Consider the following 16,476-nt stretch of genomic DNA (forward strand, 5'->3'; position numbering starts at 1 on the left):
GCAGAATTTTTGCCTTCTTGACCTTTTTTCCGAGAATATGAATGATAACACCAAACCTTTTTCTCCACTCATGGTTAGTGGTTAGGTGGAGCCATTTATTTTCAGACTACTGTGTTTTCCCTTTTTAAATCATAATAACAACTCAAAACATCCAAATGACCCTGATCAAAAGTTCACATACCCCTTTAATACCGTGTATTGCCCCCCTCTAGCATCAATGACAGTTTGAAGTCTTTTGTGGTAGTTGTGGACGAGGTTTTTTTATTTTCTCAGATGGTAAAGCTGTCCACTCTTCTTGACAAAAAGCCTCCAGTTGCCGTAAATTGCTGGGCTGTCTAGCATGAACTGCGCGCTTGAGATCTCCCCAGAGTGGCTCAATGATATTGAGGTCGGTAGACTGAGATGGCCACTCCAGAACCTTCTTTTTGTTCTACTGTAGCCATTGACAGGTCGACTTCGTCTTGTGTTTTGGATTGTTGTCATGATGGAACGTCCAAATACGTCCCATGTGCAGCTTCTGGGCTGATAATTTCAAATTTGCCTCTAGTATTTGCTGATATCATGCTGCATTCATCTTTCCATCAACTTTGACCAAGTTTCCTGTGCCTTTGTAGCTCACACATACCCAAAACATCAGCGATCCACCTCCGTGCTTTACAGTAGGAATGGTGTTCCTTTCATCATAGGCCTTGTTGACCTGCCTCCAAATGTAACGCTCATGGTTGTGGCCAAGAAGTTCAATTTTGGCCTTATCACTCCAAATTGCCTTGCTCCAGAAGTTTTGAGGCTTGTGCTGTTTTACGTATTGTAGGCAAGATACATTATGGCATTTGCGCAGCAATGGCTTTCTTCTGGTGACTCAACAATGCAGCCCATTTTTCTTCAAGTGCCTCCCTATTGTGCATCTTGAAAGAGTCGCAGTTCTTATTTTCAGAGAGTCCAGTATTTCAGCTCATGTTATTTGTGGGTTTTTCTTTGCATGCCGAACAATTTTCCTGGCAGTTGTGGATGACATTTTTTTTGTTGGTCTACCTATATATGTATGTGTATGTGTATATATATATATATATATATATATATATATATATATATATATATATATATATATATATATATATATATATATATATATATATTATACACACAGTTCATACATACCATTTATATACAGAACACATGCACATATACGTATACACATAGAAAGACACACTGCAGAGAACTTGCCATCCTGTCTCCTCCTGTTTAGTTGCCAAATGACCTGCTCCACTTTTAACATCAGAAACAGAACTGATGAATCAGAACTGATATTATCAGTCCACGTTCTGCTTGTTGTCAGTTGACTTCTTTATGAGGATGGTGGCTCTGGGCAATTTCCCTTTTTGTCACCCTCCCAACGCCTGCCCTAGTTATGATCTCGCTGTTTAAACGGAGTGTGTTCTTGATAATCATGCATTAGAAAGGTATTCTTTATCAACCCCTCATTAAAGCAGGCCAATGATGAAGTAGGTGGGAGCAATATTTCTGTCTATTCTGTGTGACGATGTGATTTATTATTCTTGTGTGCATACAGTGCTTTACAAACTTTAACACTGCTCCCATTGGGGCTCACAATTTAAATTCCTTATCGGTATGTTTGTGTCTGCATGGGCAGTCTGAGGCCTCTTTCACACTTCAGTTTTTTACAATCAGTCACAATCCGCCAGGTTTAGAAAAAAACGGATCCTCAATTTTCTTTTGAGGATCCGTTTTTTTTCCCCATTGACTTCCATTAATGGCGGATTGTGACGGATTGCTGTCCGTTGCATCCGTTTTTTTTGAGGATCCGCCAAAAGTTGTTGTCCGTCACCATCCTCAAAGATTTCAAAACGGAGCTTGCAACGTTTTTTTTTCTCTGGCGGATCCTCCAGACACTCATTTAACCCGAAATTCTTTCTGGGTGCCGGACAAAAAAAAAAAATTCTCATTCTCCCTCTCTCTCTCTCTCTCTCTCTCTCTCTCTCTCTCATTCTCTCTCTCTCCCTCTCCCTCTCCCTCTCCCTCTCCCCCTCCCCCTCCCTCCCTCTCTCTCTCCCTCCCCCCTTTTTGGCGGATTTGAACTGATGCAAAAAACTGAAGTGTGAAAGAGGCCTTACAGGGAAGTCCATCACTGAATAAGATTCCCCATTAGGCTCCTATAGATATCAACATCAGGAATTTCAATGAATAAAATGAAAGTTTTTCTGATCAGATACCACTTTCAACATACAGTTTCACTTTAAGCATGTTTTTTCCCGATCACTGTAAAGAATGGCTGCTTTTATCCGAACACAACTCCACACCACCAGTCCACACCTGTTGTGTGTGATATTGCAACTCTGCTGCACTGAAATGAGTAGGACTTGGCTGAAATACTAGACACAACCTATGGACAGGACTACTCCGATTTTTGGATGGCAATACTCCTTTTAAATGTTGCCCACCATTCACAGTCATTACTAAATTTTATACTTGGGGTAAAGTAGTATAGCACTTTTACAGTTTTGTCTCAACCTTAGAGGTAGTGAAAAATTCCAGACCTTACAAAAACACAGCTTTTGTAATTCGTATTCATTAAGAATTGCATATTCATGCAGCGTTTTGGGTCAAGAGATCCTTAGTCACGCAGGGTGCGTCAAGAGGTCAATAAGGGTCCTGTTGAGAAGGCATGGGGAGCATGGTGTCCCTTGTATTATGGATCTGACCATCCACCCATTGGCGGACACGGAACGGTAAGGGCCCCTGTGCAAGAACAGTTTGTGAGTCCTTTACAGTCCAAAAACTCATCATAATGCAAAATTTCACCTGCATTGGAGGTGTTATTGGGCCCCTGTGCAGCTGCACAGGTTGCACCAATGATATGTCTCCCCCTATATCTGACAGTATGTAGAAGGCTAGCGTGATGCAATGAAATTTACTACATTTTAATCTCCTTTGTGTAAGAAGTTAAGCTCTTGAGCAGTGTTACAGGCGCTTTCCCCACCCCAAATCTTGGTCATGGTAGCTATCCATTCTGTCTTTACGCCTCCCTGATGAGCACTTGTTGAATTGCAGATATTTCTGCAGTAATAGAAGTTTGCTTCTGAATGTTACCTGCGGCTCAAACCTTCTCTTAGCGATGATTTGTTCTGCAGCCTGAACGCAGGGGTGTTTCTGATTACATGAGCTATAATTTTGTGCATGACCCACTGGATAATAACTGCAGTCAGCGGGGGGCATGCACACACGGATACTTATCTTCAGCAAAAGGTCGGTTCAATCCCTGTGATAATGTATTGTCTCAATTATCAAATTTCCCTCAGAAGCAGATTTTAATTGGTAATTTCTCCAGCTGTAATGATGAGAATATTATTTTTTTTTTTTATTTTTTTCTGTTTATGTAATAATTTTATATCATTGTGTCAGATCTGAACAATGTTCATTATATAATCCTGACCGGCTGATACAACATTCTAAATTCTAACCATCATTATGGTGGGTATTTTTCTGAAGACGTCCCCCTGTTCAGATATACAGAGGGAAGGCTTCTGTGCACAATATCGGAACAACCAGAGCAATGTGCTGAAGTGCCTTCATCTTATTTGTGTTTGCTTCATGGGATAGGGTAGCTGCCGGATGCCACACCCCAGAGGAGGTTGATTGGCAAGGTGATCACCCGTCAGTTTTTCCGTTTCTTGGAATTATGGAGATGGCTGAGCCCTGTGCCAGAAATTGTCCCTCTCCTTTAAGGATATTTGTTACATAAAACCCTTTAACTTGGACGTGTCACCAGATCAAAAGTGAACAATTTTAACTCGCATTTTATTTCCGATGCTCCCTTGAGTTTTCCATTTTTGTTTTTCTTTCACAGAGATCTGTGCCTTTTCAATTGGTACTGATTTTAATGGTCTTTACCTAGGGGGTGTTGCTCAAAAGATTCTCTGTGGGCATGTCTTTACACTGCTTTTGTATAATTACCCTGCTAGCAACGCCTCCTATGTAAAGACCATTAAAATTGGCACTAAATATAAAGACCCATATCTCTGGACCCATATAGTAGGGGTTTTTTTTTTTAGTTAAAAAAACCTGGAAATAGCTATTTGAACAGGTGGAACAATATAAGAGAATATAAGAGCAAAAACTGGACACTTTTGACCTGGTGACAGGACCTCTTTAAGTTTATAAATGGACATCTGATTTACTTTCAGTCCAAAGATATCAAATTTTGAGTTACTCAATTACTTTTTTAGTTTTAGGCTGGGGTCAGACTTGCGAGAAACTCGGAAGAGTCTCTCACGTCAATACCCGGCACTGCCTTCGGCTCTCTGATCAGATTGTTCAGCTGCATAGAAATACATGCAGCTGAATGCTTCGATCCGAGTGCCAGCGGCAGTGCTGGGTATTGAGGTGAGAGACTCGTCCAAGTTTCTCGCAAGTCTGACCCCGACCTTAGTCAGTTTATCTTAAGGTCCACAATATAGAAGAGCAGAATTGGCCAAACCTGACAACTTCAGCAGTAGTGGTCGACTATGGAATGTTTGTCAATGTGGATCAACTCTGGTGTTTATGGAGAAGACTAGACATGGTAAGTTTCAATATACCCGATCCTTAGTTTTACATGAAAGCTTGCTAGAAGTGGAATTTGGCAATAACGTATTCACCTTTTTGAAATGAAAACACAGTACTCCCTCAGCCGATCCTGCATGTGAATGGGAAGAGGGGATTTACAGACTGCTGTTGCAAGTGTATGGCCGCCATTTCTGTTATGTACATACAGCCACAGATCTTCCAAAAAATTATCTACTGTATCTTAAGTGTTTTTTTTTTATTCCCTCCTTTTCATCTGATTTGCAGGCTCATATAATGTTATTTTATGTGAATCTTTTATGTATTATGTATATTTATAAGAGATTATACTAGCAAACTTCACGATTTCCTTTTTTCAGACAATACCTAATTGACATATTAACCCCAAATTGAATGTGCGCAATGTCTTGTTACTGTCCCTGTGCGGTTGTAATTATTTGTAATATTTTCCTCTTTTTTTCATTTGATATCATAGCCATTACTAAAGATAAAGTACAATGAGCCTTCCTTCATTGTTTTCCTGATTAGTACAAGAGAGCGCTGAATGTATTGTGCGATGCAGGAGGAGGGAAGCAGCTGTGAGTCTGATGACAGATCCACGCACAGGATCCACACAGTGACGCATAGAGCCCCTGATCAACAATTCACACTGCAAGAAAGCATTCACAGGGACCATGCAGTCAGTGCTGGGGAACGGCAGCTTGTGTGATGGCCTGTCTGTACAATGTTGAGTCGTCTTTTAGCTTGCGAAAATATCAAATAACTTATAATTAGAGAGAACCAAACATAACATAGGTAGTAAATACCAATAAAGAAAAAGTTAATATGTGTAGATAAATGTCTGATGATGCTGGATATGTATGTGGAAGCAGTTAAATAATCACCAACATAAATTGAATGTTTGTGTGTGTATATACTGCTAAAAAAAAAAACAAAGGGAACACTTAAACAACACAATGTAACTCAAAGTCAACACAACTACACTTCTGTGAACTCAACCTGTCTAGTTTTGAATAAACACTAATTGTGACTCAATTTCTCCTGCTGTTGTGCAAATGGAACAGATAACAGGTGGAAATGATAGGTAATTAGCGAGCCATCCCCTACAAAGGCGTAGTTCTGCTGATGGTGTCCACTGACCATTTCTCTGTTCTCATCCTTTTTGCCTTTTGTTTTAGTCACTTTTGCATTTTGTCATTGTTTTCACCCCTAGAGGTACTGTACAGTAGCATCAGGTGGTGTGTAGAACCTGCAGAAGTTGCTCAGGTAGTTCAGCTCATCCAGGAGGGCACATCAATGCAAGCTGTGGCAAGAAAGGTAGCTGTGTCTATCAGCACAGTACCCAGAGAATGGAGCAGATACCAGGAGACATGTCAGTACATCAGGAAACATGGAGGGGGCCGTAGCAGGGCAACAACCCAGCAGCAGGACCGCTACCTCCTCCTTTGTGCAAGGATGAGCAGTGGCAGAGCCCTGTAATATGACCTCTAGCAGGCCACTAACATCCATGTGTCTGCTGAAATGGTCAGAAACATACTACATGAGCTTGTTGTGCTTACAGTCCAACTCCGTGCAGGGCAATTGGCATTTGCCAGAGAACGCCAAGATTGGCAGATTCAACATTGGCTCCCTGTGCTCTTCACGGATGAGAGCAGGTTCACACTCTGCGCATGTGACAGAGCCTGGAGATGCTCGAGAACATTCTGCCTTTAAAATCCTCCAGGGTGACCGGATTGGCAGTGGATCAGTAATGGTGTGGGGTGGCATTTCTTTGGAGGGCCGCACAGCCCTCCATGTGCTAGCCAGAGGTACCCTGTCTGCCATTAGTTACTGGGATGAGATCCTCAGACCCATTGTGAGACCATATGCAGGTGCCTTGGGTTCCTTCCGATGCATGACAATTCATGATGAAGGCATTAATGCTATGGACTGGCCTGCCCGTTACCCAGACCTGAATCCAATCGAGCACATCTGGGACATTGTGTTTCTTTCCATCCACCACGGACATTGCCCCACACTGTCCAGGAGTTGACTGATGCTTTAATCCAGGTATGGGAAGAGATCCCTCAGGAGAACATCCACCGCCTAATCAGGACCATGCCCTGACATTGTAGAGATGTCACACACACTACTGAGCATCATTTCCTTGTCTTAAGGTTATGTTTTACGGAAGTTAGATCAGCCTGTAATTTGATTTTCCACTTTGATTTTGAGTATCATTCCAAATTCAGACCTCCATGGGATATTAATTTTGATTTACATTGGTCATTTTTATATTTTATTGTTCTCAATGCTTTCCACTATGTAATGAATAAAGATTTGCAACTAGTATATTTCATTCAGTGATATCTAGGATATAGTATTTTATTGTTCCCTTTATCCCTTTATTTTTTGAGCAGTGTATAAAATGTATTTTATGGTGAAAATATGTTCTTTCCACTTTAACATTATGGCCCCAACAGTGCTCACTGGAACCTTTAGTAGTTTAGAAATTTTTCTGTAACCAATGTCATTAGTATGTTTTGAAACAACAAGGTTGTGAAGGTCTTGAGATGGCTCACTGGTTTTACTCATCATGAGATGTTTCTTGTGTGGCACCTTGGTAATGAAACACCTTTTTATAGGCCATTAGTTGAACCCGCTGATATTAAATTTTCACTAAGTGTCAAGATTCTTATTACTGATTTCAGTTGGTGTCATGACTTTCCATAGCTTTCTGCACCTCTTTTTCTTCATGTGTTTAATACTTTTTCCCTGTGTCATTTCTCATTATTGCACATAACTTAATTTGTGGGCTTCTATGGTTGACTTATTTGCCTGTGTGGGTTGAAAAATTACATTGTATAAATTTATATAAATTTATTTGCATTTTCCAGTGAGAAGTAAGTATTTTATCCCTCTGGTAAACAAGACTTAACACATGGTGGTAAAACCCTTATTGGCAAGCATAGCAGTCAGACTTTTTTTGTAGTTGATGATTAGGTTTGCACACATCAGGAGGAATTTTGGTCCTCTCCTCTTTGCAGATCATTTCTAAATCATTAAGATTTTGAGGCTGTCACTTGGCAACTCGGAGCTTCAACTCCCTCCATAAGTTTTCTATGAGATTAAGGTCTAGACTAGCTAGGCCACTCCATGATCTTAATGTGCTTCTTTTTGAGCCACTCCTTTGTTGCCTTGACTGTATGTTTTGGGTCATTGTCTTGCTGGAAGACCCAGTCACGACCCATTTTTAATGTCATGGCAGAGGGAAGGAGGTTGTCGCTCAAGATTTTAAGATACATGGCTCCATCCATTCTTCCATTGATGCGGTGAAGTAGTCCTGTGCCATTAGCAGAGAAACACCCCCAAAACATAATGTTTCCAATTCCATGCTTGACAGTGGGGACGGTGTTCTTTGTGTCATAGGCATCATTTCTCTTCCTCCAAACACGGCGAGTTGAGATAATGCCAAAGACCTCAATTTTTGTCTCATCTGACCACAACACCTTCTCCCAATCACTCACATAATCATCCAGGTGTTCACTGGCAAACTTCAGATGGGCCTGCACATGTGCCTTCTTGAGCAGGGGACCTTGCGGGCACTGCAGAATTTTAAACCTTTACAGCATAATGTGTTACCAATGGTTTTCTTGGTGACTGTGGTCCCAGCTGCCTTAAGATCATTAACAAGTTCCCCCCCGTGTAGTTTTAGGCTGATATTTATTTCACATTCCTCATAATCAAGGATACCCCATGAGGTGAGACTTTGCATTGTGCCTCAGATCAATGTCGATTCACAATCATTTAGTATTTCTACCATTTTCTTAGTATTGCACCAACCGTTGTCTCCTTCTCACCCAGCGTCTTACTTATGGGTCTTATTGTTTTTTTTAGCCTATTCCATCTTTGTGCAGGTCTATGATCTTGTCCCTGACATCCTTATAAAGCTCTTTGGTCTTGCCCATGTTGTAGAGGTTAGAATCTGACTGACTAGTGGAGTCTGTGGACAGGAGTCTTTTATAAAGGTGACTATGTAAGACAGTTGTCTTTAATGCAGGTAACGAGTTGAATAGGAGAGTCTTAACTGGTCTGTAGGAGCCAGAACTCTTAATGGTTGGTAGGGGATTGAATACTTATTTCTCACTGCAAAATGCAAATAAATTTATATAATTTATACAATGTGATTTTCTGGATTTTATTTTTGATATTCTATCCATTAATGTGAAATTTAACCTACTCTTATAATTATAGACTGTTCATGTCTTTGTCAGTGGGAAAACTTACAAAATCAACAAGGGATCAAATCCTTATTTCTCACACTGTATGTATGTATGCATATATATATGTATGTGTGTGTGTATATGTATATACTGTGTAAATGTGTGTGTGTGTGTATGTATGTATGTATATATATATATATATATATATGTGTGTGTGTTTTATTTATGACTTGTTCTCTTTCGATGGCCAATTACTAGTTCCTTTTGCTTTGTTCTTTACAATATTAATTTGATTCTGTTTTGCAGGACTGTCCGTTCATAGTTTGCATGACATATGCCTTCCATACACCTGACAAGCTTTGCTTCATTTTGGATCTGATGAATGGTAAGATGTGACTTATATTGTATTTTCCGCAAAAAAATGACTTTTCCTTTTTTTTTTTTTTATACATGGATAGGATAAATTTTTTTTATAGCAAATTCCACTTTAGTCTTATGAGCAAAAGGCAGGAGTTAGCACTTCTTGTAGGTGGCATGGTTTACTTTCTGAGATTGACAATTGTTGGCGAGATGGATTTACATTCAGATTGGAAATCTTCATGCAACCCGGGGCACTTATCTCTTGGCAATAGACTGTGGTGTTTTATATGATTGTAGCTTTAAAAAATAATCACATGCCAGGGATGGAATTTAAATAGAGTAAATGTATGCACATGTCTGTAATGCATTGGAAAGCTGATGTGAGCACGCAATAGACTGTGCACAGCTTTTCTGCCTTTGGGTTAGAGGATGAGGCACGTAGATTTATTATTAAAATGGTGCAAGGAAATGGGCTTCATATTCCTAAATCCTGATTTGCCATAAATAGAGCCGTGACTTTTGTAGCTATTGAGAGTACCGAGTATTGAATGGAATATGGTACTGTTTAGAATACTCTTATCAATATTATTGGCTTATCACATGTTGGTTCTGTAACATCAAAATTACTTTAAAAGTATTGGGTAAATTTTGTGGAATTCTACATTTTTCTTCAGTAATGCTGTGTGTTTTTGTTGCTAGCCAGCTACCTACATACAAATACATTATATACACATTTGTGTTTTTTTAAAAGACTGTTCTCAATTTAAAGAGGATCTTTCACCAGTTTTTGGCATGGTAAACTGGACATACCATGGAATTGTGGCTGAAGAACTGAATCAAACTTTTGATTATTTTAATTTCTTCTCTGCATTGCAGAGATCATAGGTTGTAAAGTTTAGATTCTAATTTCCCCTTCAACCAATCATAAGAAGGAGGCGTCATGCAAGAGTAAAAAGAGCACACTCCTAGAGAAGCTTAGAGCAGACTTTCTCTTGTGAGACATGTAATGACAAACAGCCTTTGTAGAGTAGAACAGAACAATGTGTCCTCACAAACACCTCCAGCTTTCTTCTCACAGCAGTCATTGTGGGAGCAGGGGGAATAGAGCTGTGCTGTTTGACTACAAAAACTTCTACCAGCTTTCATCTCACAGCAGTCAATGTGGAGAACAGCAATAGGTTTTAGTAATGACACACAGCTCTGCTGTGCTCCTCCCTCACCTCACACTGACTGCTGTGAAATGAAAGCTGGGGTGTTTGTATTGAAACATAGTGCTGTTGTATGCTACAAAGTATGAACAATAGCTTCATAGGTCAATGAGGAGAAAGAGAGTGTGTTTCACAGGAGTAAGCATGCTCCAAGTTTCTCTAGATGCATGTTCTTTTTTTCTAATTTATGCTAAGACCAAGGGAGCATTAATAGAGAACTGTCTGTGTGGTCATGTACTTTTTCACCTGCATGACATTGCCAGTTATAAGCAGGATGCAGGTACATGTATCCTGAGACAAATTACTGCTATCTTCACCTTTGTTTTGGCGTAAATAAGAATCTATACTTTACTAGTTAATATCAGTGCCGGATTACCAATTAGACATAGTAGGCACTGGCCTATGGACCCCTTGTGTTTTGGGGTCCCCAACAAGAGCTGAAAAATAATATTGATTTGATATTCAAAGAAATTTACAATCAGCGTGCAATGCCAGCTGACATAAGAGTTCTGTCGTGAATATTAAAACAATTGGCAGTGAAATCGGTTGTAATCGAGAATTCAGGAGTATTAGAGGAGAGAGGCTTTCATGCAATCGGGCATGGAAACTGTGTGATTGGCTTGAATTGGGAGTGGAGGAGAAGTGACCACTAGTTCTCTCCGGCTCTCAGTTATAATAGAACACTCATAAATAGAATCTTTGGGAGCATAGACGAGAATATACAGTGTAGGCCCACAACCGAGATTGACGTTGGTTACTTTTTATGTGTTATAATGAGTTTTAATTAACATATTTGTTCTGTTTAATAAAATATAATTGATGTATTAAAATTGGTGTTCAGAAATTTTGAAAGTGCATTAGGAAATAATTTACTGGAAGAGCCCCAAGATTTTGACTGCCTAGGGGCCTCTACAGTGTTTAATCTAGCACTCGATCTGCTAAGTAGATGAGAAATTAAAAACTAAACTATGTTTTACTCAGCTCTGCAGCCAATATTCCGTGATGTAGACAATATTCTTCTGTCAACACAGAATGACTGTCCAAACGAAGTCCCTCCGCTTAGGGTATCATGGCGGGGCCAATTATTTAGCTACACATTCACATCTGCTTGTTTTTCCTCCATCTCCACCCCCCTCTTCTCTGATTGACAGCTCTGGCTTCATAGAACCAGATAAGGGTGTAGATACCTGGAAAACAAGCAGACGGAAAGATGTATTTAACCCCTTTCCAACCTTAGACATAGCCATACGTCCTGGTTTGGATAGTCTACCAGACCTAGGACGACATCCTGGTGTTCGCTGCCGGTTGTTCAGCTAACACACTGCTCCTGGCAGATTAACCCACTAAATGCTGCGATTAATATCGATCACGGCATTTAGAAGGCAGGGAGAGGGACACCGTGCTCAAGGCATGGTCTAACAAACTTGTACGTCAGTGCAGCACTGCAATTCTTTTTAACAGCGATCAGAGCCTTCAAAGTAAAATCCCGTAGAGTAATAAAGTAAAAAATAAAGTGAAAAACTTTTAAAATAAGTACACATATATTTGGTATCGCCGAGTCCTGAATGACCTGACCTATAAACGTGTCACAGTAGTTAACCCCTTCAATGAAAACCATAAAAAATCAAAAACGTGGTAAAAAACTATGGTGTAGTTGAACACATCCTTCAAAAAGCAAGCCACCATAAAGCTCCATCAGCTGAAAAAAAAAAAAAAAATTATATCTCTCAGAATACAGCGATTCAAAAAAAAAAAAAAAAAATATATATATATATATATATATTCTATAAAATAGTTTTTGACGTGTAAGCGCCAAAACATAAACATATATAAATGAGGTATCGCTGTGATCGTACTGACCTGAAGAATAAAGCTGCCTTATCAGTTTTACCACTTGCGCAACGGCATAAAATCTCCCCCCAAAAAACATTCCTGAATTGCTTGTTTTTGTTCATTCTGCCTCCCAAAAATCAGAATAGAAAGCGATCAAAAAATGTTAAATGGTACCAATAAAAAATGTCAACGCGTCCTGCAAAAGACAAGTCCTTATATCATTTTGTCGGCACAAATATGGAAAAAATTATAGCTCTCAAAATATGGAGATGCTCTGCAAAAAAAGGTGTCTTTTAGTATGTGACATCAGCCAAACAGAAAAAAAACTATATAAATCTGGTATCGTAATGCCACAGAAAAAATAACTGTTTCTTGACCTACTATTCATTTGTTCATACTGCCTCCCAATGATCACAGTAAGACTCGGCTCACATTTATCTTACACTCTACGCTGTGCGCATATATGGTGGTTTCCGTGGAAATCTCTGAAATGCATGATTCAGACAGAACACCTGGCAGAATATTCCATATAATGAGGCAGATGGAGTGACTGTGGGCGCTAGATGGCCTATGATCCTGTGGTGTCCATCTTTTTAGGCATGCAAAAAGAAGCGCGGTCTGCCACCATTTTGTGCAGCTTTGAAAAGGATGACAACGTCCTGATCAAAAGCGAGACTGAATCCAGAGTAACTCTGCTGCCTAGTTATAGTGAATGGATCCCTGGTGGGGTTTCATCTGAATGACGTCATTCAGAGATTTAGATTGAAACCCCAATGTAAATGCTCAGCGGAGAGCGCAGGATAATCGAAATTCCCCTTTCCCTTCTGAGCCTCACAGTGTGCCTAAAGCACATTTAGTATCCACATATTTGCCATTTCTGTAGCGATAAGAGCCTGTCTAAGTTACGGTGCATGTCTCCAGAAGCATGAGCAGGGCCTAATGTACTAGGTGCTACAACGTACTGGGAACTACAATTTACTGGGCACTATAATCACAGATTTTCAATTTTCACTCCAACATCCACTGCTGCTTGTTTCTGGAAAGCACCCATGGAGCCAAAGCATCACTACACCTGTAGATAAATGCCCAAAGGGGTTTAATTTCCAAAATGGGGTCACTTTAAGGGGGTATTCTGCTCTTCTAGCACTTGGGGGCTCTGTATATGGAGTCTGCAATCTATTCTAGGAAAATATATGTTCCAGGATTCAAATAGCGCTCCTTTCTTCTCAAGTCTCGCCATGTGACTAAGGGGTCCTATACTGCCAAATAAGGGGAATTTCCAAGTTCAGCAGAAATTGTGTAAAAAAATTTTGGTGCCATTTTTACCTTTTTTGTGTGAAAATTTAAAATCTGGGACTATAAAAAATTTTTCTGGTAAAAAATTAAATTATTTTTTCTACTGTACCCAATGGTATAAAATTCTGCAACACAAACATGGTGTCAATATGATCACTGCACCCCTAGATTAATTCATTGAGACTTGTAGTTTGTAAAATGGGGTCACTTATGGGGGGTTCTGCTTTTCTGGCACCTCAGAGGCTCTTCCAATGTGACATGGCACCCTCAAACCATTCCAGCAAAATCTGAACACCAGTATAGGGTTCTTCCCTTCTGAGCTTTGCACTAAGCCTCAAAAGTAGTTTTCAACCACATATGTGGTAAGTGTGTAATATTGTATGGCCCATTTTCCCTTCACCCATGACAGCACCACCTGAGAGAGGGATCCGCCCCGCCAGGACAGGAACCTACTGAGACATAAGGGGCGGCACCTCTCCCCCCGCTTCAGTTGGGTTCCTGTCCTGGAAGGAATCCCACTGTGGCGGTGCCTGTCATGGGCGAAGAAAAAGATAAAAGACCCAGGCCCGTCCCGGCGCGGGAAGAACAGGTAGCTTACCTGTAGCGCCGGCCGTCGGGTCCTGGAAGCGCAGTCCCCGGGGTCCCTGGGGCTCCGGGTTCGTGCGGGCGTGGATGGGATCCCGGTGGCTCCGGGAAGCCCCCACCGCGCCGCCCTCCCCTCGCGCACGCTGCATCTCGATCCCCGTGGTAGGGGAGAGACGCTGGCGTCTTCCGGCCGCTGACGTCAGCGGCGCTTGGAATGCTGGGTGCGCCGGCTGACGTCAGCAGAAGGCGACGGTGTAATGGCGCCGGGTGCGACGCTGGCCGGCTTCTGAAGCGCTGAGCCGGCGGTCGCAGGGGGGAGGGGAGGAAGACGCTCACCAGGCGGAGGCATGCAATTTAAAAGGAGGAAGACAGCTGTAGATCGGCGGTGCAAAATGGAGTCCGAGCAGGAACGTTCAGCGTCCCTGCCTCCCTCACAGCCCTCTGGCAGGAAGCATGGAAGCCATTCAAGCAGCAGTCGCCCCAGCCGCAGGTCGGGGCACTCCTCAAGGTCCAAAGAGCGCGGGTCAGGTGCTCCGATGCAGTCTCCAAGTCCGGTACCCTTGATTACGGGTGGTGAGTGATCTTCGTGAATGTTAACAGTATATTAATAGGGGTTTTCTATTGTATGCTTCACCCTGTAGGAAAGGCCCAGAAAAGCGGGAAGCAAGAAGAATAATAGGGGTTGTGCTATATGTAAATCTCCCCTAGCAAGAGACTGGCAAAAAGATCTCTGTGCTTCGTGCATTCAGCGGACTATGGCGGAGGAAGCGCCTAGTTTCGCAGCCAATCTAATATCTGCCCTCAGGTCAGAAATGGAAGGCTCAATTAAGTCCTTATTGAAAAAAGGGAAAAAAAGCAGGAAGGATTTCCCTAGTTCCCCCTCAGATTCCGCGTCAGTATCATCTCAGGCGGAAAAATCATCCTCCTCAGATAGTGACACAGGGGGTAAGCCATGTTTCCCTGTAGAAGATACAGATGCCCTCCTAAAGGCCATTAGAACCACAATGGGCCTACAGGAAGAAAGGGCGGCTAAAACCCTAGAGGACGTCATGTTTGGGGGGCTTCAGGAGAGGAAAAAATGAACCTTTCCAGTAAACGCGAAAATCCAGGCGCTTATTGAGAAGGAGTGGAAAAAGCCTGAAAAATCGGGGGCCCTTCCATCCGCCTCTAAGAGACGATACCCCTTTGAATACAAGGATATGGAGGTATGGGACAAAGTCCCAAAAATAGATGCAGCGGTGTCCAGATCTTCCAAAAGGTCGGCCCTGCCCTTGGAAGATGCAGGGGTTCTTAGAGACCCGCTGGACAAAAAAGCGGACTCATATTTGAGGCACGCATGGGAAGCGACAGCAGGAGGTCTAAAGCCGGCGATAGCGGGCACCTGCACGGCACGCTCCCTCATGATCTGGCTGCAGCAGTTAGAAGAGAAGCTGGCGTCAAGGGTCCCAAGAGAGAAGATCTTATCAGACATGTATCTCTTGCACGGGGCAGCGGCTTTTTTGGCAGATACCTCGGCGGACTCTATGCGATTGACAGCCAGAGCAGCGTCACTATCAAATGCTGCTAGACGCGCGTTATGGCTTAAGGGCTGTCCGGGTGACCTTCAGTCCAAGGCCAAATTGTGCTCTCTCCCCTGCGATGGTCGATTCCTGTTCGGCAAGAACTTGGACGATATTCTGGAGAAAGCAGGCGATAAGAAAAAAGGCTTCCCCAGATTCCCTATGGATCAGAGGAGACAGCCCTTTCGGAGGGGGAGATTCAATAGAGGGCGTCCTCCCGCTGACAGGAGAAGATGGGAGGATAAAAGAAAGAAAGAAAGAATCAGGGTTTATGTTTGGTGGAGGCACCTCCACCTCAAAAAAGTCACCACAATGACGCCGGTATTCCAGTAGGAGGGAGATTGGCACTCTTTTTCCAGGCCTGGGAAAAGATCTCCTCCAATACCTGGATTCTGAGCATCCTAAAAGAAGGCCTGAAAATCCCCTTTATTCGTCAGCCAAAACCCGTGGTCGTCATCACACCTATCAGGAAGATGACCGAAGAACAACTGGCCTTAGAAACAGAAATCCTGAGCCTGATAGACAAGCGGGTACTGTCCGAGGTGCCACGCTTACAGGAAGGAAAGGGGCTTTATTCACCCCTTTTTCTAATAAAAAAACCAGATCAGTCGTTCAGGACAATCATAAATCTCAGACGCCTCAATCTTTGGATAAGGAACCCGACCTTCAAGATGGAATCAGTGACTACGGCAGTGAAGCTGCTACATCAAGATTGCTTCATGGCCGTAGTCGATTTAAAGGATGCGTATTATCACATCCCTATCCATCCAGATTACCAGAAATACCTGAGGGTGGCGCTTTATATTCAGGGCACACTAAGGCACTTTCAGTTCAGGGCTCTTCCGTTTGGCA

The 16,476-nt window shown here is 42.0% G+C and overlaps 1 protein-coding gene across 3 annotated transcripts in view; it reads left to right on the forward strand.

Moving 5' to 3' along the window:
* Positions 1-16,476, forward strand: part of GRK3 (G protein-coupled receptor kinase 3) — a 368,299-nt gene that overhangs the window by 277,812 nt on the left and 74,011 nt on the right. For all 3 annotated transcript variants that reach the window (XM_073582658.1, XM_073582660.1, XM_073582659.1), the window contains one exon: positions 9,090-9,168. In XM_073582658.1, coding sequence (XP_073438759.1) covers positions 9,090-9,168 — 79 coding nt within the window. The remainder of the gene's footprint in view (positions 1-9,089; positions 9,169-16,476) is intronic.

The sequence above is a fragment of the Dendrobates tinctorius genome, unplaced genomic scaffold (genome assembly GCF_039654945.1).
Source record: "Dendrobates tinctorius isolate UK_male_01 unplaced genomic scaffold, ASM3965494v1 ptg000073l, whole genome shotgun sequence".
Taxonomy (NCBI): domain Eukaryota; kingdom Metazoa; phylum Chordata; class Amphibia; order Anura; family Dendrobatidae; genus Dendrobates; species Dendrobates tinctorius.